Here is a 22,750-nt window from a genome sequence, read left to right as displayed (position 1 = left end):
TTTTTACAATTTGTTAATCTAGCACTCTGTCTGAACAAAATGTTCTTTTATTATCAAAAGAAAAAAGAATGTCTTCAGATATGCTCTTGCTGTGAAAAATCTTTTGTGTTTTTCTTTTATCACACAGTCTAGTTATCTGAAATTAGACGAGAAGCAAAACCCAGAAAGTTAATTAGCACTAGGCTCACATTTACTATAACTAATCATTTAGCGTTTTTGGCCACACACATTTTCCATTTAATTTTCACAAGAAACAAAAAAGACAGCTCATCAATATATGCTGTGAACAGCAAAGTGCTGGTGATCCAAATCCTAAATTGCTTGTGGCATTCCGACTGGCTCTTGATAAGATTAATTCATAATTTTAAAATGAGCCACTTATTTGGCCTTCATGTACTGTTTGCTAAGACTTTCAGGAAACAAGTCACTTTTGAATATCTGGTCTTCTCTCCACTTCCATCCATGACCATCGTCTCTTCTTATCACAATGACCCCAGGATTCTGTAGCTCCATGGCTTTATGGTCTTTAAGTTTAAAATCTGCTAGTGCATAAAAATTGTTGGAATATCTGCTCTCTACAAAAACCTGTACTGTGATTTGAAAGGTGAGTGTAAAAGGTGATGTCTTTGTTCACCAGCCTTCGGGGTGAGCTGTTCTGCAATCACTTCCAATTACCTAGACCATTTCTGCAACAATCAGCCTCTATTTTTTAAAGTTGGAACCACTTGGCTTTCACCTCAGGAAAGCTTTAGTAAAGAGTATTGCTCTCAATTGATTTTGATTGTGTCTGTTTGGTCAAGTTGCCACACAAACTGAAAGCCAACTGGAACATGCAGGTTTGAAGATTCCTAAATGGCCACTCTTTAGTCCAAGATGTGATGGTGGAAGAATGAGGCTATTCATGGCAGAGGAAACGTCTACTTATGATCAGAAAATGTTCCCAAATGCTGCAGAGAAATAATGATGAAAGCAAACACCGATCCCCAAACAACAAAATTATAGAGTAGCTTATTAAGCTATATTATTACTTATTAATGTCAACAATATGACACAATATTACCCTTTTCCTATAGCTTCCCACTTACCAACTTAAATGTCAATGTTTTTAAAGCTTTGGGATCATCTACGATCTTCTGTAAGTTAGCAGCCACTGTAAGACACAGAACATGGAGGAAAACAGTTCAGATTATTTCTAATGACACTGTATTTTCACACCAGTAATTGAGAAAATTTGACTAATGATGCAATAAACGGTAAAATCATTTCTTTCACAGACATTACAAAGTCCATATAAATGACCAAATTACTCTCATACAGATATATCATTTCAGCAATCTTGTATCTGTGTGCATCTGAATTAATCACTATATGTCAACCCCACATTTCATATAAAAAAATTTGAAATTACCTTCCTAATGGAAAGTAGAAATTATAGCAGCCCTCAGAGTCTCAACCATTTGGTTTTTTCTAAACATTCATTACTAAAAAACTTATTAGCCAGGAGAGGGCAGTACAAAAACAAAGAGGAGAGGAACTGCAAAAAACTTTTTCAGGAAATGACAGGTCAGCACATCGAACTCCTGGCCTATAAATCTACTCAATTCTGTGCTCCCATTTTTGTCAGAGCAACAAAATGCAGTGGACAACCTCTACCACTCGGTATGTTTTCATGCTTTCAGAGCACAGTGATCTGTCAAAACAATGAAGTGCCACCTTGAACAAGACCCAAGTCAGCTGAACAGGGTCAAGTGCTGGAGGCTGTCAGCCAGGAGCTCAGTACTGAAGATCTGTTCTCTGTGTCAGCGGGAATCATCAGAGACCTGTCCTGCTCTCTATGGTGTTGGGGTCTGTCTGATACCTCACTAGACACATCAGTTTTTCCTGGTTACTCCTCTAATTTAGGGCACTCTTTACAAGCAGAATTATCAAAAGGTAATAATGGTGGCAATTTAAAACTCTGCTCTTTCCATATCCAAACTTCAAGGATAATCTATTGAAGAGTCATGTTAAGGCTACTGCTCGGGGAAGCTACTACTGGAAAAATCAGGGGAGTAGGTCCTGATTATCATTTTTACTTGTCATGAGAAAAATCATCTGCTGCTTTAGCAACTGGGTATCTAAAAAGTTCTCTGAACTTTTTTTTTGATATAAGAAATTTTAAGAGAAAAGAATATTCAGAAATATTTTGAAGAGAGACTCAAATAGAAAGTTTATAAGTAGAAAGAAGGAGGAAATCTGTGCAAATTTTATTTTTCTCTGAGACTGACAGAAAACACCCTAAGCACAGGGATTTTCTGCAGATTAGTTTATTTCATTTAATTCATCAGCTGCAGAGGAGGAAAAAAATGAAAATTATATATTCAATATGGCCTATTTCTCTTTATAAACCATAATTACAGGCATCCTTTTATCTTCATTTGTTGCCCTCTTGGTAATTCCATTCTGAGCAATCTGCAGGGCTACACTTTCACCAATACCGCCCACCTCCCCACGCCCCCATCATTTTCTTTTTTCTTTTGCCCAGACAAGCTTGCGTGCGCACACACACACACACACGCACACACACACACATATATCAGGTATATGCTAGGCCACCTACCCCAGAAAAGTTATCACCACTAAGCTTCTTTTGGCATTTAAACAGTTCCCTGAACACATTTTAAATGCTAAAATCTTCTGGTACTTCATGTAGGAAATACTGGCTCCTAAAGTAAAAAGTCCTTTTCTAAAATTCTGTCCACCAAGGCCAGTGTGAGTGATGTCAGGCATTCTGACTATGTGCAAACCACAGTAAGTGAACACATGACCCATTTTATTAAAACATAAAAGTGTTCTGACAGTTCCTCAAATTTGGGTTGGTTCTGCGAATAGCCACAAAATCTTCATAAGAATTTCAGTCCTTTCATTAGAGTCTCTTGGCTAACTAATGTGGATGATTTGTTGCCTAGTTCTGGGTTGTCTATTTCCAGGCTGTTCTTTAATGTTCAGCCCAAAGCAGAGTTGTGTCCTACGCTAATTCACAATCCTTTCTGCGGTGCACACGCGTGTGTACCAGGGCCAATTTCCAAGGAATGGCTAAGCAGGTTGGAGACTGGAAGGCATGACTGAGCTGATAGCATCTAAAACAATCATCCTGGGATCCAGGCTCCCCAATTGTGAGTCCCACACCTCTAGGACATTAGAAATTCAAATTCTGTCTTCAGCTCAGAGCAAAAATAGCAAAACTGGCCACTTACCTGATTACTTATCCCAGCTGCTAGGCTTATTTTCAATTTAGTTGATTCTAATTTGTTGTAAAGTGCTATAAAACACCTTCATTTAACTGACATCACATAAAATTCAGGGTGATGCTAATTTCTCTTCCAGTAGCAATGCTCATTAAAAAGATGGGTGTCACTGTTTTCTCCCTTCTCCTCACTGTGCACCTGGATTTCAAAAATAAAAATGCTCCTTACCTGGAACGTGAGCTGAGAAGGAAGGGCTGGGTAGGGCTGGCTGTGATTTGAGGGCTTTTGGTGGCTGTGTGAACACTGAAGTTGGTGCTTTGAGGGACAGTCGTTTCCAAAAACTAAGGGCTTCAGACACCTGTTTACTCAGAGGCCATCGGCTCATTGCCAAACCCTACCAGCTTTCCAAAATAAAACTCACTGCCCTGGTTTCTGGTGCAGACTCTTTTTTATCTTCTTTCAGTTTGCCCTTCTCCTCCTCCTTCCCAGGCCACTGATTTCAGAACTTCAGGCCCAAGTGAAAGGGGACAATGCTGTCCTCTCATTTGGGAAAATGTGGACAATAAAATATACACTGAAGGCCCAGGGACTGAGGCTTTATAGCCCCATTTGCTGTTTTTGTTTCCTTGTATCACACAGTAGGACTGAATACCTGTCAGGGATCAAGTTCTTATTTGATTTTTTTTTTTAAACATGCTGCCTGAGGTATGATAGGTATTAGACTTTATCAAACTGTGATAGTATCATTAACAGCCACATGGATTAAACACTGATGTTCCAGCCCTCCCTGGATCTGTTAAACAGAGAAGGAAAAAAGTTTGTCCTGAGGTGATCTATCAATGGGCATGCAGTGCAGCCCAGGTTTCCTTGGACAAGTAAGTTGGGTATTCAGACACTGTTCTCTTCACAGATTCCTAGTACTACTCAAATGCTCCACATTTTGACAGGTAGAAAAGTAACAGTTACTTAATGACAATATATAGCCTGTGACTGTATTCTAGTAATTAGTCAAAAGACACCTTTTCTCACCAGATACCAGCTTAATTCACAACAACCCATAGATTAGTGATATTCTAGAGGTAGTGATTTAATTCAATTGGTTCAAGCTAATTCCAAACAAAAGCTGTAGGGAAAAGACGACCAATGGACGCTGCGTCTGAGGTACTGAGAATGGTAAGAAATTCTAGGATAAGGTGCAAGAATGGTCTGGGAGACCCACCAAGGTGATGACTTCAAAATACTGTTTCATCCAAAGAGACACCCTAAACATTTGCTCTGAACATCACATTGATGCAGAAAAGGCAGCATGAAATGACAAAGGAAGATGGAGACAACCCAAGTTCTAGGCTAGGAGAAAACAAGATGAGATGAAGGGTGTTTCTCAGGGGCACTGTTGTAACACCAATGTAAAATTATTTCATTTCACTTTGAGACAAAATTAAGAGATTGGCCCCATTCTCCCTAAATGCCCAGGCTCCTATCTTCACGAGAGGCAGTGAGGTGTGCATCATTGCACAGTGTGTAAGAACCTGAACTCCAAAGGAGTTTGAATCCTGCCTCGTACCAAGGGCTGTGTAATGTCCCCAAACTGGGGCAGGTTTGCCTCACCTCTTTGTGCATGAGTGCATCTGTGAAATGTAGATATTAATGGTGCCTATCTGATAGGGTTGTCTTGGGATTAATTAGATTAATGCACATAAGGTGCTCAGAATAGAGCTCTGTATGTTGCAAGTGATTAAGGAACACTTACTCATGATCTCTGCCCTGGGCACTGCAATGCAGAAACTGTTCTCCTTGTCTTGGCCTCAGGGCCTCATAACCCTCTTGCTCACACTTGTCAGTTACTTGGAGAATTTTAGTCATGATTTAGAACGTGCTGCTTCCTTAGGGATTACTGTTTAAACTCCAGATAACATCCAAATTTTCCACTGTGGTCTGGCCTCAAGGTAACACTGTCTAGTGTTGTTGTTGTTGTTGTTTGTTTGTTTTTTGTTTTTGCCATCCCCTACCTCAATTCTTTCCAGGAAGGGCTCCATAACTCCACACTTCTCCAGGTCTCTACCACCAGTTTTATCAATGTGTGCTGAAATCACTAGAACCAATCACCAATCTGATTTCCTTGCCTGATTCAACCTTTTGATTCAAACCCAGAATAAATGTATATGAAGACAAATTTTAGAAAGATATGTATCTTCATGTACAGAAAATGATGAATTCTTACAGTCCATGTGAGGCCACCGTGACATTTCCACATGGGCTCAACAGCCAGGCTCCACCCAGCAGTCAGGTGAGTCTTCCAACATGAGGTCAGACCTTGTTACTTTTCTAAACTCTCTGATGGTTTTCCAGATCACAGTAAAAATCATGGTTTTGTTCTGGGAATGCAGCCTCTGAGGGAGAGTGATTGCCTGGCATGTATAAGGCCCTGGATTCTATTCCCAGAATCATAGGGAGAAAAAAAAATTAGTCATAGTCTCTACAATGGCCTCACAACCATCTGACCTGGCTGGCTTCCAGGTCCATTTCTGAGCTCATCCCTCACCATTCTCTCCCTTCCTTCTCCTGCTCCAGCCACAAGTGGCCTCTATAATGACTTCTAAGAACTTGGAGCAGGCTTCACTTGAGAACCCCAGAACCTGCCACTCCCTCTGCTGGAAGGAATCCTCCTCCATGACTGCCTCCTCCCCTTCCAGGTTCTGCTCAAATGTCCCAGGCTACCTTGTCCACACACCACACCCACCCTGACACTGCCTCACTCTCTATCCCTTTCTCATAGCACTTATAATACCCCACAAGCTAGATATTTATGAATTACTTTTGGATGTGATTCTTTAGCCTAACTCCACATGCCCAGAATGTAACAGGCAATGAGTGCAGAAACCATCTCTGTCTTGTTCACTACAGTTGTTTTGGTACCTGGCACAGAGTGTGTGTAACTCTGTATTGAATATATGACTAAGGGAACAAATGAATCTTTGAGACACTAGTACCCAGCTGACGTTGGTAAAAATCCTATAGGCTCTCTCCCCAGAAGCATGCATACAAAAAGTTTGCATATAATTTTAGAGCGTTCCAGGACACTAAAAATCCCAAGACCCTCTGACAGAAAAATTATTCATATTTTAGAAAGAGTTCTCTAAGTGTCTCCTAAGCAACAATCCTGTTTTCCCAAAGCAGATAAATGAACTCTTGGCTCATCCCAACTAAATATACTACATACTTATACTATATACTTATACTATCATATACTACATGACCATGATTTTAAAGTTCACCATTTTTCATTCATTTTTAGTCTAGGTTATATTCTCCCTCCCAGGTAAGCCATTGAAACTAGCAGAGGTGTTAGCCCTGATGGAGGGGCTCTATAGTGGTTAGAAGAGAATGACGATGATGAGTATCAGTGCAGCCTGAGGATTAGGTGCTACCGTGTAGACCATAATTCATGCCACTAATCTTACCACTTACAATTTCCACCAGACAACAAAAACACTAACTGATCCTGGAAGAACTGTTCCTAGGTGTATACAAACCATGCAAGGGGTGGACTGTAATGGATACTGTGGTGCGCTACAGGAAATGAAGAAAACTGTCCTCCCATCTGCTTGGACTACTGGTGGCTGATAACTCAGCTTAGTCCCTCTCTTTGGGAACTCCCCTTGGCCACAGAGGTTGTGTCAGCCCAGGTCAGGCCCCTTTTCCAGAAGCAGCCTGCATTCACTGACTGGTCACAGAGTAAAAGGCTCTGTTGCCTCAAGGCTGAGCAGCCCTAAGGGGCATCTCATCTTCAAAGCTCCCTTTGCTGACGGAGGTCTCTGTTGTAGCTGAAACACAATTTAATTCCTCCACCTGCCAAACTCTACTTCCTTTATTCCCTTACAGATATTGATCTTGAAAGTACTACCCAAAAAGCTACCTGCATACAAATCTCTGCCTCTGAGTCTTTGTTGAAAAAGTCTAGGACTCTGCCTACGGACACATATAATATAGTCACCTTAGAAGGTGTTTCTCATTATCAAATTTATGAGACGGTGTCTATGAAAAAATATTGGAGGAAAATGGAAAATTACTGTACTTTGCATTTCACTCCATTAAAATTTTGGATGGTGAGAAAAAGCAATAGAAGAAATTCTAGGAATATAAAAGGTACTATATGCAGGTAACTTTTGAGAGCAAAATGTCAAAAATACTTGAGTTAAGTATTACTATTATTTACACGTGGGAGGAAGGAATTATGGAAGATAAAATAAACAAAGACATACACCTGCTATTATTCTTAAAGTCTGGGTAAATTACAGTTTGTTAATATTATCTTAGGCTATGTGAGCTCAGTGTGAAAATCTGAGACAGTTTGGCATAGCAAAACTGGCTGATACTAAATCTGTCCTTTAAAATATAAGCATAAAATTGGTATTTTGACCATGAATTTCCTTTAATGTGTTTAAGGTAGAGTTTTATGAACTGGCTGGCAGCATGGTACTGGAAGTGTCCAATAATCATTATGTTATTATTGCTCATTTTGAAAGCAATGAAATTGTATAATCAATAAAAATTCAGCCTCATTGAGCTAGTGGTGGTAATATACCAGTAAGTTTATAATTTAATTCCTTCTCAGAATGAAGATGAAGAAAGTAAAAAAATATAAAAATAAAAATACCATGAATACCATGGAAAGGATGGCCATAATTAACTTTTTTAAAATTCCTTTTTTTTTTGAGATGGGTCTCACGTGTTACTTAGGTTGGCCTCAAACATGTGATCCTCCTGCCTAAGCTGTCCTTTTATCTGGGAGATGTACAAACTTTAAAGTCATCCTTGCTGAAGAATTAAGTTATTTGCTTAGAAAAACAAAGAGGATTATAGTGATGAGACATAGCTGTTGAAAAGTACTTTTTTTCCCTTCAAAAATATAAAGAATTCTATAGGTAATCTGGGTGCTTGGTCTTGGAACTCTTGAAACCGTGTGCACATTTTTGGAGAGAATATATAGCTTTTGTCAGACACTTGGGTGGGCCATATCTTTTAAAATCTTAACACTGAAGTTTAAAGATGGCGGCGAGGGGAGTGCATTGCCCCCGTGTGCTGCTTCACTGTGTGGGAGTATGACAAGTCAGGACGGCTAAAGGATATCTTGTTAGGAATTTCCAGCAATAGTGGGGTGCTCCGGAACCTGGAGGAAGGATTTCCATCGCACGAGGATCAGCTACGGGGACTCAAACGCGAGAGGTTTGTCGCACTGCTTATTCAGCAAATCGGCCCGAGGCTAGAATCTGCAGCGTGCGCTGGGATAGAGACGCAGGGTTACAGCGCTGCAGTTTCTGCCAGCCGCGCAAGCACCGTACTCAGGGCTGAATTCTGGGTTCGAGACGGGGGAAGGAAGCGGTCCATCTCGGTTCTCCACACCGGTCAGACCACAGAGGAGGCCAGCAGCCACCATGTTGGTAAACTGACGTCACCACCGCTGTTTTCGACTGACCGCAGCTCATTCAGCCATAGAACAGGTAATTTCAGGCTGCAATTCGCCTGCGGCTTGCAGACAGATTGCTAGGGCTCAGCGCCTGGGTGCTTCTTAGAACCTGATCTTATCGGAGTGAATACCCAGCGCGGAGCGGCTGCTGAGCCCGCGGAGGCTGCTTCTTGGACCCTGCGCCTACCAGAGCATACAACAAGCACTAAGCAGCCGAATTACGGCTCCCGGAACTGAGCCCGCGGGGACTGCTTCTTGGAGCTTACATTTATAGGAGCTTACACCGAGCACGGAGTGGCCGAGTTCCGGCTCCCGGAACTTCCCTGGCCCGGGGCTAGGAGCCCGCGGAAACTGCTTCTCGGTCCGGGTCCTGCTGAGGGCCGGTCAGGACTCACCCGGTGCTTTGGTTGCCCGGCAAGGGGAACGAAATGCTGCCATTCGCATAGGATACCAACATGGCAGAGATCTGATGTCTGCAGAAAGCGGCGGAGGAGGGAACTTCATCAATACCAGTGGTGACATAAGCAGTTGGTCTCCTGGTAGGGGGGGTGAGGCACAGTCACCCGAGTCTCCTCAATTTGTCGTCGAGCCAGAGGGAAGGAGCCGGGCCACCGCCAGCGCCCGGAGCAGGCCCAGCGGCTTGCCAGCGTGGTGACCGCGTGACCCCAATTGGAGAGGGAGCGGAGCGGAGCCGCCACCCGCAACCGCAAGGTGGGCAGACCCGCGACCCAGTGGTACATGGGCGTGGTAGGAGGGGCAGGGCAGAGCCGCGGTTCGCGCTGTGACGAATGAGCGTGCAAGGTAAACAGACCTGTGACAGCCTGGCGGGTCAGGCCCAGTGGCCTGCCAGTGTGGTACACACGTCACCCCAACTGGAGTAGGGGCAGAGCAGATCCTTCTCCCACGCCCGGATCAGGCCCTGCCGGTGTGGTGGTCACGTGACCCCAATCGGGGGCGGAGCAGAACCGCCACCCGTGCCCGCAAGGTGAGCAGACCAGTGATCAACCTGTAGATCAGGCCCAGGGGTCCGCAGGCGTGGTAGGAGGGGCAGGGCAGATCCGCCGCCCGCGCCTCCAAGGTAGGCAGACCTACAACAGACCTGCGGATCAGGCCCAGGAGCCTGCCGGCGTGGTACAAACACCACCCTAATTGGAGTAGTGGCAGAGCAGAGTCGCCGCCCGTGCCAGGAACAGGCCCAGTGTCCTGCAGGCGGGGTAGTCACGACACCCCAATTGGAGTAGGGGCAGAGCAGAGCCTCCACCCGTGCCCGAAAGGTGGGCAGATCTGCGACCGACCAGCGGGACAGGCCCAGTGGCCTGCCGGTACGACAGACACGTCACCCCATTTGCAGTAGGGGCAGAGTAGAGCCGCCGCCCGCGCCTGCAGGGTAGGCAAACCTGCAACCGACCGGCGGATCAGGCCCAGTGGCCTGCCGGCGTGGTACACTCGTCACCCCAATTGGAGTAGGGGCAGAACAGAGCCGCCGCCAGCTCCCAGAACAGGCCCAGTGACCTGCCGGCGTGGTAGCCACGACACCCCAATTGGAATAAGAAGAGAGCAGAGCCGCCGCCCGCACCTGCAGGAAAGATACGCAAGCAGTATGAAAAGACAAGGAAAGAAAGGACCACAAGCAATGCAGGTCAACGCAACTTTAGAAGAGGTAACAGCTGCAGCAGATGGAATGTCAGATAAAGAATTCAGGATATACATGCTTCAGATGATCTGGAGTATCAAGGAAGACATTAAACAGCAAAATCAGACAATGAAAGATCACTTCGACAACGAATTACGCAAACAAATCCAGGAAGCAAAGGATCAACTATACAGGGAGATAGAGGTTATAAAAAACAAACAAACAGAAATCCTAGAAATGCAGGAAGCAATAAACCAACTTAAAAACTCAATGGAGAATACTACCAGCAGAGTAGAACACTTAGAAGATAGAACATCAGACAATGAAGACAAAGTATTTCAACTGGAAAAGAACATAGACAGCTCAGCAAGACTGTTAAGAAACCATGAGCAGAACATCCAAGAAATATGGGATAACATTAAGAGACCAAATTTAAGAGTCATTGGGATACAGGAAGGTACAGAGCTCCAAACCAAAGGAATGAGAAGTCTATTCAATGAAATAATACAAGAAAACTTCCCAGACTTGAAGAATGAGACAGAATCCCAAATCCTAGAAGCCTACAGGACGCCGAATGTGCAAAATCATAAGAGATCCACACCTAGACACATTATAATGAAGATGCCCAACATACAGAATAAGGAGAGAATTTTAAAAGCTACAAGAGAAAGGAAGCAGATTACATTTAGGGGTAAGCCAATCAGGATAACAGCTGATCTGTCAACACAGACTCTGAAAGCTAGAAGATCCTGGAATAACATATTTCAAACACTGAAAGAAAATGGGTTCCAACCAAGAATTGTGTATCCAGCGAAATTAAGCTTCAGGATGGAGGATGAAATTAAAACCTTCCACGATAAACAAAAGTTTAAAGAATTTGCAGCTAGAAAACCATCTCTTCAAAACATCCTCGCCAAAGCATTACAGGAAGAGGAAATGGAAAATAACAATGAAAACCAACAGTGGGAGGTAGGACAGTAAAGGGGGGGGGATAATCAAAGAGGAAAACAAACCATGTTTAGTAACAGAAATAAACAAATATGGCTGGAAGAACAACCCATATCTCAATAATAACCCTAAATGTTAATGGCTTAAACTCACCAATTAAGAGACACAGGCTAGTAGAATGGATCACAAAACAAGACCCAACAATATGCTGCCTACAGGAGACGCATTTGATAGGAAAGGACATACATAGGCTGAAGGTGAAAGGTTGGGAAAAATCATATCACTCATATGGACTTCGGAAACAAGCAGGAGTGTCCATACTCATATCAAATAAAATAGATTTCAAGCCAAAGTTAATCAAAAGAGATAAAGAGGGACACTACATACTGCTTAAGGGAACCATACACCAACAAGACATAACAATCATAAATATTTATGCCCCAAACAATGGTGCAGCTATATTCGTCAAACAAACTCTTCTCAAGTTCAAGAGTCTAATAGACCACCATACCATAATCATGGGAGACTTCAACACACCTCTCTCGCCACTGGACAGGTCTTCCAAACAAAAGTTGAATAAGGAAACTACAGAACTCAATAACACTATTAATAACCTAGACCTAATTGACATATATAGAATATACCACCCAACATCAAGCAGTTACACTTTTTTCTCAGCAGCACATGGATCCTTCTCAAAAATAGATCATATATTATGTCACAGGGCAACTCTTAGACAATATAAAGGAGTAGAGATAATACCATGCATCTTATCTGATCATAATGGAATGAAACTGAAAATCAACGATAAAAGAAGGAAGGAAAAAGCATACATCACTTGGAGAATGAACAATAGGTTACTGAACGATCAATGGGTTATAGAAGACATCAAGAAGGAAATAAAAAAATTCTTAGAGATAAATGAAAACACAGACACAACATATCGGAATCTATGGGACACATTGAAAGCAGTTCTAAGAGGAAAATTCATTGCTTGGAGTTCATTCCTTTAAAAAAGAAAAAACCAACAAATAAATGATCTCATACTTCATCTCAAAATCCTGGAAAATGAAGAGCAAAACAACAGCAAAAGAAGTAGAAGGCAAGAAATAATTAAAATCAGAGCTGAAATTAATGAAATCGAAACAAAAGAAACAATTGAAAAAATTGACAAAACTAAAAGTTGGTTCTTTGAAAAAATAAACAAAATCGACAGACCCTTAGCGATGCTAGCGAAGAGAAGAAGAGAGAGAACTCAAATTACTAGCATACGGGATGAAAAAGGCAATATCACAACAGACACTTCAGAAATACAGAAGATAATCAAAAACTATTTTGAATCCTTATACTCCAATAAATTAGAAGATAGTGAAGGCATAGATAAATTTCTTAAGTCATATGATCTGCCCAGATTGAGTCAGGAGGATATAGAAAACCTAAACAGACCAATATCAATTGAGGAAATAGAAGAAACCATAAAAAGACTACCAACTAAGAAAAGCCCAGGTCCAGATGGGTATACAGCAGAATTTTACAAAACCTTTAAAGAAGAACTAATACCAATACTTTTCAAGCTACTTCAGGAAATAGAAAAGGAGGGAGAACTTCCAAATTCATTCTATGAGGCCAACATCACCCTGATACCTAAACCAGACAAAGACACTTCAAAGAAAGAAAACTACAGACCAATATCTCTAATGAACCTAGATGCAAAAATCCTCAATAAAATTCTGGCGAATCGGATACAAAAACATATCAAAAAAATTGTACACCATGATCAAGTAGGATTCATCCCTGGGATGCAAGGCTGGTTCAATATACGGAAATCAATAAATGTTATTCACCACATCAATAGACTTAAAAATAAGAACCATATGATCATCTCGATAGATGCGGAAAAAGCATTTGACAAAGTACAGCATCCCTTTATGTTCAAAACTCTGGAAAAACTAGGGATAACAGGAACATACCTCAATATTGTAAAAGCAATCTATGCTAAGCCTCAGGCTAGCATCATTCTGAATGGAGAAAAACTGAAGGCATTCCCTCTAAAATCTGGAACTAGACAGGGATGCCCTCTCTCTCCACTTCTGTTCAACATAGTTCTCGAAACACTGGCCAGAGCAATTAGACAGACGAAAGAAATTAAAGGCATAAAAATAGGAAAAGAAGAACTTAAATTATCACTATTTGCAGATGATATGATTCTATACCTAGCAGACCCAAAAGGCTCTACAAAGAAACTATTAGAGCTAATAAATGAATTCAGCAAAGTGGCAGGATATAAAATCAACACAAATAAATCAAAGGCATTCCTGTATATCAGCGACAAATCCTCTGAATTGGAAATGAGGACAACCACTCCATTCAAAATATCTTCAAAAAAAATAAAATACTTGGGAATCAACCTAACAAAAGAGGTGAAAGACTTATACAATGAAAATTACAGAATCCTAAAGAGAGAAATAGAAGAAGATCTTAGAAGATGGAAAAATATACCCTGTTCATGGATAGGCAGAACTAACATCATCAAAATGGCGATATTACCAAAAGTTCTCTATAGGTTTAATGCAATGCCAATCAAAATCCCATCGGCATTTCTTGTAGAAATAGAGAAAGCAATCATGAAATTCATATGGAAAAATAAAAGACCCAGAATAGCAAAAACAATGCTAAGCAGGAAGTGTGAATCAGGCGGTATAGCGATACCAGACTTCAAACTATACTACAGAGCAATAGTAACAAAAACAGCATGGTACTGGTACCGAAACAGGCGGGTGGACCAATGGTACAGAATAGAGGACACAGAAACCAATCCACAAAACTACAACTATCTTATATTTGATAAAGGGGCTAAAAGCATGCAATGGAGGAAGGATAGCATCTTCAACAAATGGTGCTGGGAAAACTGGAAATCCATATGCAACAAAATGAAACTGAATCCCTTTCTCTCGCCATGCACAAAAGTTAATTCAAAATGGATCAAGGAGCTTGATATCAAATCAGATACGCGCCGTCTGATAGAAGAAAAAGTTGGCTACGATCTACAGTCGGTGGGGTCGGGCTCCAAATTCCTCAATAGGACACCCATAGCACAAAAGTTAATAACTAGAATCAACAAATGGGACTTACTCAAACTAAAAAGTTTTTTCTCAGCAAAAGAAACAATAAGAGAGGTAAATAGGGAGCCTACACCCTGGGAACAAATCTTTACTCCTCACACTTCAGATAGAGCCCTAATATCCAGAGTATACAAAGAACTCAAAAAATTAGACAATAAGAAAACAAACAACCCAATCAACAAATGGGCCAAGGACCTGAACAGACACTTCTCAGAGGAGGACATACAGTCAATCAACAAGTACATGAAAAAATGCTCAACATCTCTAGCTGTCAGAGAAATGCAAATCAAAACCACCCTAAGATACCATCTCACTCCAGTAAGATTGTCAGCCATTAGGAAGTCAAACAACAACAAGTGCTGGCGAGGATGTGGGGAAAAGGGTACACTTGTACATTGCTGGTGGGACTGCAGATTGGTGCAGCCAATTTGGAAAGCAGTATGGAGATTTCTTGGAAAGCTGGGAATGGAGCCACCATTTGACCCAGCTATTCCCCTTCTTGGTCTATTCCCTAAAGACCTAAAAAGAGCATGCTACAGGGACACTGCTACATCGATGTTCATAGCAGCACAGTTCACAATAGCAAGACTGTGGAACCAACCTAGATGCCCTTCAATAGACGAATGGATAAAAAAAATGTGGCATTTATACACAATGGAGTATTACTCTGCATTAAAAAATGACAAAATCATAGAATTTACAGGGAAATGGATGGCATTAGAGCAGATTATGCTAAGTGAAGCTAGCCAATCCCTAAAAAACAAATGCCAAATGTCTTCTTTGATATAAGGAGAGTAACTAAGAACAGTGTAGGGACGAAGAACAGGAGAAGAAGATTAACATTTAACAGGGATGAGAGGTGGGAGGGAAAGGGAGAGAGAAGGGAAATTGCATGGTAATGGAAGGAGACCCTCAGGGTTATACAGTGGAGGAGGTAGAGAGAGAGGAGGGGAGGGGAGGGGAGAGGTGGGGAGGGGGGAGGGTGGAGGATGGGAAAGGCAGTGGAGCACAACAGACACTAGTATGGCAATTTGTAAATCAATGGATGTGTAACTGATGTGATTCTGCAATCTGTGTATGGGGTGAAGGTGGGAGTTCATAACCCACTTGAATCAAAGTGTGGAATATGATATGTCAAGAAATTTGTAATGTTTTGAACAACCCACAATAAAAAATTAAAAAAAAAATAAAATAAAATAAAATCTTAACACTAATGTCTCAAATGCTTCCTAATATCTTTTCTTATGCTGACATAAGGAACTCAGATGTGAGGTCTTTTATTTGTTTTATAAGAGCCTTACTGACATTCTGTAAAGTGCACATACTTCAAATTCAAATATAGAATATAAGTTCTGAGATCTGGAGACACTCGTGAAACCATCACTCAAATCAGGACAATAAACATATCCATCACCCTCAAAAGTTTCTTTGTGCCCCTCAGTAATCCATACCGTCTCATCCCTGTCCCTCTATTCTCCTCAGGAAACCACAGATTTATTTTCTGTCACTATACATTAGTTTGTATTTTCTAATATTTTATACAAATGGATTCATATAATATGTACCCATATTATATGAGTACATTATATGGATAGGCCCACCATTTGTATACGAGAGTTCCAGTTTCTTATATATCCAACCATACTTAGCATGATCAGTGTTTAATCTTAGCCATTCTAATAAATGCACAGTGTTATCTCACAATTGTCCTAATTTGAATTTTCCTAATAGAACATCTTTTCATACGCATAGTTGGTAGTGTCTTTTTACAGCTACTTTCTGACAATAATGTAAGTGTGGTTTTTGTTGCCTTTGTCAAAGAGCTATCGACATTTCTTCATCAGATAAGTGCCTATCAGACCTTCCCTCTGGCTCACCCAGCAGAAAAGGTACCGGACAGAGTTCAAGTGGCATCAGTCCACATGATGGAAAATCTCCTAGAGCTTCCTGTGCAGCTTCAGAAACCTCAACTCTCTTCCACTGGGGATTTTAGATGTACAGGTCATGAGTTTGAGGAGAATTAAACAAAGAAGAAAAGAAAGTGAACATATCAGGAAAGGCAGAAGAGATATAACATGGGAAATGTGTTCCTTTTTGATTTCTAAAGGCACAAAGAAATGCCTTCCCAGGCCTGTACAGCAAGGTCTTATTTAATTTTGCTAAATGTCTATATTCTCAAATAAGAGTTTTACATCCTGGAGCATATTTGGGGAATATCAGCAAGACTATCCATATATAAGGCATGAAGGTAAGACACTGGTGGACCTAATGACCACCTCACAACCAACTTTGAGGGCCTGAAGACTCACAGGCAGTAAGTACTATAAACTAAAACAATGGACCAAACTGCTCTCCAAGATAGTCTATACAAAAGACTAAAAATAATGTGGGTCTCCCTCAATGCATATAATCACTTGATTAAAAACAAAAACACAGAAATAAGTTTCAAGCTGTCTTCACAACCTTGTCAAATCACACAAATTGCAGGAAAGTTCTAATCAGGTAGAGGAGCTACAGCAGTGGGAAATGAAAAGCAATGCTCCACTTCATGGGATCAACATTTTTTATCATCGCTCTCATTTTACCTTGATGGTTTTATAGAGAAGTTTTTCACATAGTCACATATTAATGGGACACACAAAGCTTGAGATTTAGCCTAGTGGCTTCTGGCCTGGGAAAAGCTTTGGGAAAGTTAAAATTAATGAGACAGTAAATACACTGATATGAGGAACACTACCTGAATTATGAGTCAACCCAGCCAACTGAGGCAGAGCCATCTGGCACAAGCACAAAGCCCAGAGAAACCTGAAGGACTCTGAGCCCAGCACATGGTGGCAGCCTTCCAAAGAGAAGCTTTTTCTTTTTCACTTTTTCTTTTACTTTTGTGGTGCTGGGGATCAAACCCAGGGCCTGGAGCATGCCAGGCAAGCACTCTACCACTGAGCTACACCTCCAACCCCAGAAACAGTTCTTGCACACGTGGCCAGGTATGTGGAGGAGGAAAGGAGCCAGCCTTGGTTCACAGTATGTGACACTGCCCCACAGAAAGGCATCTAATTTATCTTCATGTGTTGAGTTATTCGTTTCTTTATGATTTATTCTGAAGCCTTTAAAATCAGAGTTATGAGGCACAGATAATAATTCACTTTTTTAATAACAAAGAATCAAATCAGTTCAAGGGTTAACTAGGCTTAAAATCTAAAGGACTTGAAATCTAATCCTATTTCTAACATTTAATATGAGACTTTGGAAGATAATATTCCCTATGCAGCCCAAAGTAGCTAGTTGCCAAAATATTTGTCATATAGTGTGCTTAATCACGTAGCTGGCTGATACCGAGGCCAAAGCCAGTGCATGTTCACACTTTGAGTGGCACTGCTTTAGACTTCCCCCCGACTGACCATCCTTGCTGAATTGGTTTTGACTAAGTACTATATAGGAAAACCAGCCAGGTGTGCTTCAATAGCCAACATCAAGGTAAAACAGTAAATGAAACTTCTTGGCAGAAACTTCACAATCGGTGGTGGAATAAGAGATGAATGGAGACATTTCCAGGAATGTGAAAAGAGTTCTATGAAATATCAAAAACAAGTACTTTGCTGGGAGCCGGGTGGTGGCACATGGCTGAAATCCCAGCTACTCAGGAGACTGAGGCTGAACACGGCAAGTTCCAGGCTATGCTGGGAAACTCAGCAAGACTGGGCTGGGGATGTAGCTCAACAGTAGAGTGCTTGCTTGGCATGCATGTGGCCATGGGTTCAATTCCCAGTATCACAGGAAAAAATAAAAAAAAGCAGCAGCTTCTCTAGGGATTGAACCCAGGTCCTCACAGGTGCCAGGCGAGTGCTCTACCACTGAGCTACACCTAGCCAAAGGAGCTTGTTCCATTGTCATAGCCAATTTAACACTTGACCCATATTTTTCATTTTTAAATAAATTATTGTTAATTGTTTCAGAGTACAAGCTGGGATGGGTGGGATGGGTTTGAAATTTTTTTTTTTTTTTATGTTGTATCTCCAGCTTCAATTTTACCTAGTAAAGTGAGAGATGTAACTATACTGAACAAAGTTCTCGCTTTAACAGGATTAAAGCTGGATGATCATTCTGATAACTTCCTCCCCTGGCCCTCCCCAGCCACTGCCCTTATCCCACTTTCCTGCTGCAAGGTTGCTTAACACCTTTCTTTGAAAGACAGTAGTAGGAAGGGGCAGCTAAGTGCTTCTGTTTAGGGAGGGGGTGGGCAAAATAGTCGATGCTGATGCCTGCCAGAAATTTGAGGTGCCAGCTGGTTGTATTGAGGGTCACCAAAGGGCCTGAGAGACACACAAAGTTATTAGGACACCAGTTGGTGGACCTATGAAATTAGAGGTTAATAAACATAAAGTATATGCAGAAATTAAAACCTCCCTAGTCCTGCCCCAGGACACAGAGGGACACTTGTTATAGTAGTCCTGCCATTTGTTGTCTGGTATAAGTCTACAGCTATTTATTTATTTTCTTGATTAGCAATCCTCTTTTATTTTGCATTAAATTATCTGACATCAATGAGCTTTTACAAAGTGCATGTCAAAAGGTTGAATGTTTTCTCTGATATGTTCAAAATTAGGCAGAGGAGTTAAAACAACAAGAAAGAGAGAAAGAAAGGGAAAAAAAAGAGGTGAGGGAATTTCATCAAAATAGAGAAAAGATCAGTAGAATAACTGAAGGGCATTGACAAGGAGGAAGAAGGAATAGGAAAAGAGAAGAACAGTGGAATAAATCCAACTGAACTTTTGCATGGGTGTGATGTGGTGGGTCCAGGATCAGGTATATTCACAGGACACTAATTTAAAAAAAAAAATGAACTGAGGAAGGATCTATGGAGTGATGGAGTAGAGGGTAGGGAGTAGGGGAATGAATGCTAGGGACTGAATCAGAGCAGGTTGGATTCCATGCTTTTGTGATTATATCAAGGTGTATCCTGGCATTGTATATAACTAAAAAGGATAAAATAAAACACAAAAAAGTGCATGTTAAATACAAAATTAAGTACTGAATTTATTTCTCCAGAAAGCCACAAAACCCACACAAATCCCCATCCGTCCTGGGAGCTGAAATCATTTTCACTGATGCCACCCCAAGACTTGGAGACTGAAGAAACATCAGCATCTCTTTGGAGAGGTGGCAGTCACTTGCAGAAGGCTGTTCCCCAAAACAATGACTCAGTGCAGCAGCAGAAAGGATGTTTGTGTCACTCAGAAAGGGATGCCTTTTACCCTCAAATGCTCTAGTTTAGATGATAAATTGATATAGTCACCAGAATTACAAGGCAGCCAGATTGGGACTCCTTTACAGTAGACCCATCTGTCATCTCCAGGTTCCCGGTCAGTACCCAACACGCACCTGGCACCAGTGAGCATAGAATGAATTAACCTCTGTGAGCATGCCTGGTGGCCAAGAATAGGAAGCACCTTTCAGAAGCTGTTCTCCACCCCCTCCCCCACCCCCATAAAGACGAAGATCAGCAGAGTTGATCAGGATGGAGTTATCAAAGCTCATAGTTTCAGAACTCCAGCTTCTCCTTTATGCCACCCAACCCTTTCTACAGAAGTAACCTCCCCAATCTTATGAGATGTTGAAAGACTCATTCCCCTCTCAAACCAGCAATGGCCAAGGTAAAGTGAGGACAAAGACAAATGCTGGGCTCACTGCTGTACACCCCAAACCCAGCACAGTTCTCAGAAGGTGCATATAAGGAATTATGAAGTGAATGAATAAAAATAAATGAGCGGCACGTTATGCTGAGGATAATATGTTAATGCTCCCAAACATCTGTGATTAAGTTTGAGATAGAAAGGTAAATTTCGTACTATAGAAACTGTAAGCGATTAGAAACTAGTAGAGATGGAATTATTCTCCTTTGGGGAGGAAAGTGGTGGGTTCATTCTGTCTCCCCATTTGGCTAAATCTAGTAAGAGTTCAGGCATCCCCATGTGCCTCTTGACAGTACGCTCAACCTGAGGCCACCTCAATGATCCCTAGGCATGGTCTCCCAGATAATGGAGGTGAGGGATTCATTGCTAGATTATCCCTTTGACTCTGATGACCTGCCCCAGGTCTTTTCTCCCTAACATGCAATATGGGATTTGATCAAAGTTCTCTTGCCTTTTCATGCCAGCTTCCATCCTATTTCGAAAATGCAAAAGCTTGATTTCAGTTGTTTCCAACCCTTGGATGTATCAAGGGGACAGGCAGCAGTACTTCTTCAAGACTCTTCAGATTGTACATTTTATCATGTAAAAGCAGCTCATGAAAAGAGCACACAGAGAACTTGGCCTCTGAATTGGGGTCAAGGTTAGGGGGCACTAACAGGGATGGAATGGTGAGAAGCTGCCTATGAGAAAGTTGATTGTTGCTGTTGCCTATTAAGGTGCATGGATAAAAAAAAAAAAAAAAAAAAACAGGTGTGCATTCTAATATGTGCAGTATGATCATTTGGCTACTAAACAGTTTCTTATAAGCTGGTGTTCCTGCTAGATGTGGGGAGATATAAACATAAGTAATGCAAACTTTGGCTTGTGTTTTGCAAACAAATGAATCCTGCACCTGGAGGAGCAGAAGCAAGGTACAACTTCAGCCCAGAGGCACAGTGCCTGAGAGGTCTAGATCAGATCCCAGGAACAGGGCACACTTAATATGCCTCTCAAAAGGAGAGTGGGGAATGCACATGTTCCAAGTAGAGGAAAAGCAGGTGAAAGAGGTGCCTAGGTACTGGCAGAGCAAGGCTGAGAGCTACATCACAGTGGCCCAGCACCCTGGAACAGGAATGGAGCTGGAGGGCAGAGGGGACAGAGGATGTTGACACAGTCCAGTCTTCTAGGTCTTTCCACCAAGGACTGCAAACTTCATCTCACAGTCAAGAATTTTTTTTTAATATCTTTATTTTATTAATTTAGTTTTATGTGGTGCTGAGGATCTACCGCTGAGCCACAACCCCAGCCCCTTCATAGTCAAAAATTTTAAACATGAAGCCAGTTAATAACTATGTTAACAATACACACTGAAAAATGTTATTGCTAGATATGTTTATCACATTGATTTCATTCAACAATGTACACATGTATCAAAATCTCACACATCCATTAAAAATGAAATTTTAAAATGTTAGTATTTATAAAAGTTTTTGGGGAAACACAAAATTTTGGTTTGGATTTTGTAACAATAAAAATGTTTTAGTAGTTGTGATTTGCTGGTTGGGATTGAAATTATCATTAAATATGTTAAACTAACTTCTTTGTATGTCTTAAAATGAAAAGCTTTACACACAAAATCAATCTTCATAATTAATGCCCATGTAGAATGATGTTCTCACTCAAGTGTAAAGAGACATTAAGACAAAGTGAAGGGGTTGGGGTTGTGAATCAGTGGTAGAGCACTTGCCTGGCATGTGTGAGGCACTGGGTTCGATTCTCAGCACCACATATGAATAAATGAATAAAATAAAGATCCATCAACATCTAAAAAAATATTTATATAAAAAAGACAAAGTGAAGTAGGCATTTAAAGGACCTGGCCTTAGGCTCTCAGGCAGCTCTGCCTCATATATTGAAGACACATGTGTGCATAGTGCATGTGTTCTAATACAACAAACCATATGCAGGGAAGCTTTTTTCTCCAGATGATTTATGAATAGAGAAATCACTATATCTCAGTGTATTTGTTCCTTTAATTGACAGATAAGAAACCCTCTATCAGGGAATTAATTTTTCTTTCCTGATACCATTGTTCAGGAAAGCCTCTGGGCTTTTAAAGGTAACATAGAACAGCCACTGTTGCAAAGAAGATAACAGGGACTGGGAGTGCAGTTCAGTGGTATAGCAGTGCTTAGCATGCAAGAGGCCCTGGGCTCCATCTGTGGCACTGTAAGGTGGGGTAGGGGGACATAACAACAGTAGAAGAAAAACATTCTTCAGTAGAAGAACTTGAGTTGATTTTTTTTTTTTTATGTGTTTCATACAACACTGCACGAATAAATTTAGCAGGGAAAAGCAGCAATAATGTGTCCTCACAACAAAAGGTACACCCCTTGGGGTTACTGACTGTAGCCTTTCATCTTCAGGCAGGGCTGTCTGTGCATCACTTATGATCAAGAGGAAGTTGTTTATCCTACATTTGAGCTTGTCTATAGAAGGAAGTTCCAATCTTCCTTCATTACCTATTTCCACAGTACACTGGTTACAACTTTATTACCTGGCAGTGCATCTTAATGAAACCACTGCCTTATTGAACTCTTGGTGGATACATGACATTAATTTGGGAGAAAAGTGGTTATCTAAATAGTAAAACATAACCTGAAAGACTTCATACATGCATT

The 22,750-nt window shown here is 41.2% G+C and overlaps 1 protein-coding gene across 1 annotated transcript in view; it reads right to left on the bottom strand.

The window, feature by feature from the left end:
* Positions 1–22,750, bottom strand: part of Stk39 (serine/threonine kinase 39) — a 270,584-nt gene that overhangs the window by 3,062 nt on the left and 244,772 nt on the right. The window contains exon 17 of the mRNA XM_027946124.2: positions 1,086–1,150. Within this exon, the coding sequence (XP_027801925.2) occupies positions 1,086–1,150 (65 nt within the window). The remainder of the gene's footprint in view (positions 1–1,085; positions 1,151–22,750) is intronic.

This window comes from Marmota flaviventris, chromosome 11 (genome assembly GCF_047511675.1).
Source record: "Marmota flaviventris isolate mMarFla1 chromosome 11, mMarFla1.hap1, whole genome shotgun sequence".
Lineage (NCBI taxonomy): Eukaryota > Metazoa > Chordata > Mammalia > Rodentia > Sciuridae > Marmota > Marmota flaviventris.
The sequence above is the reverse complement of the archived record's forward strand: the minus strand, read 5'-3'. Positions and strand labels throughout refer to the sequence as shown.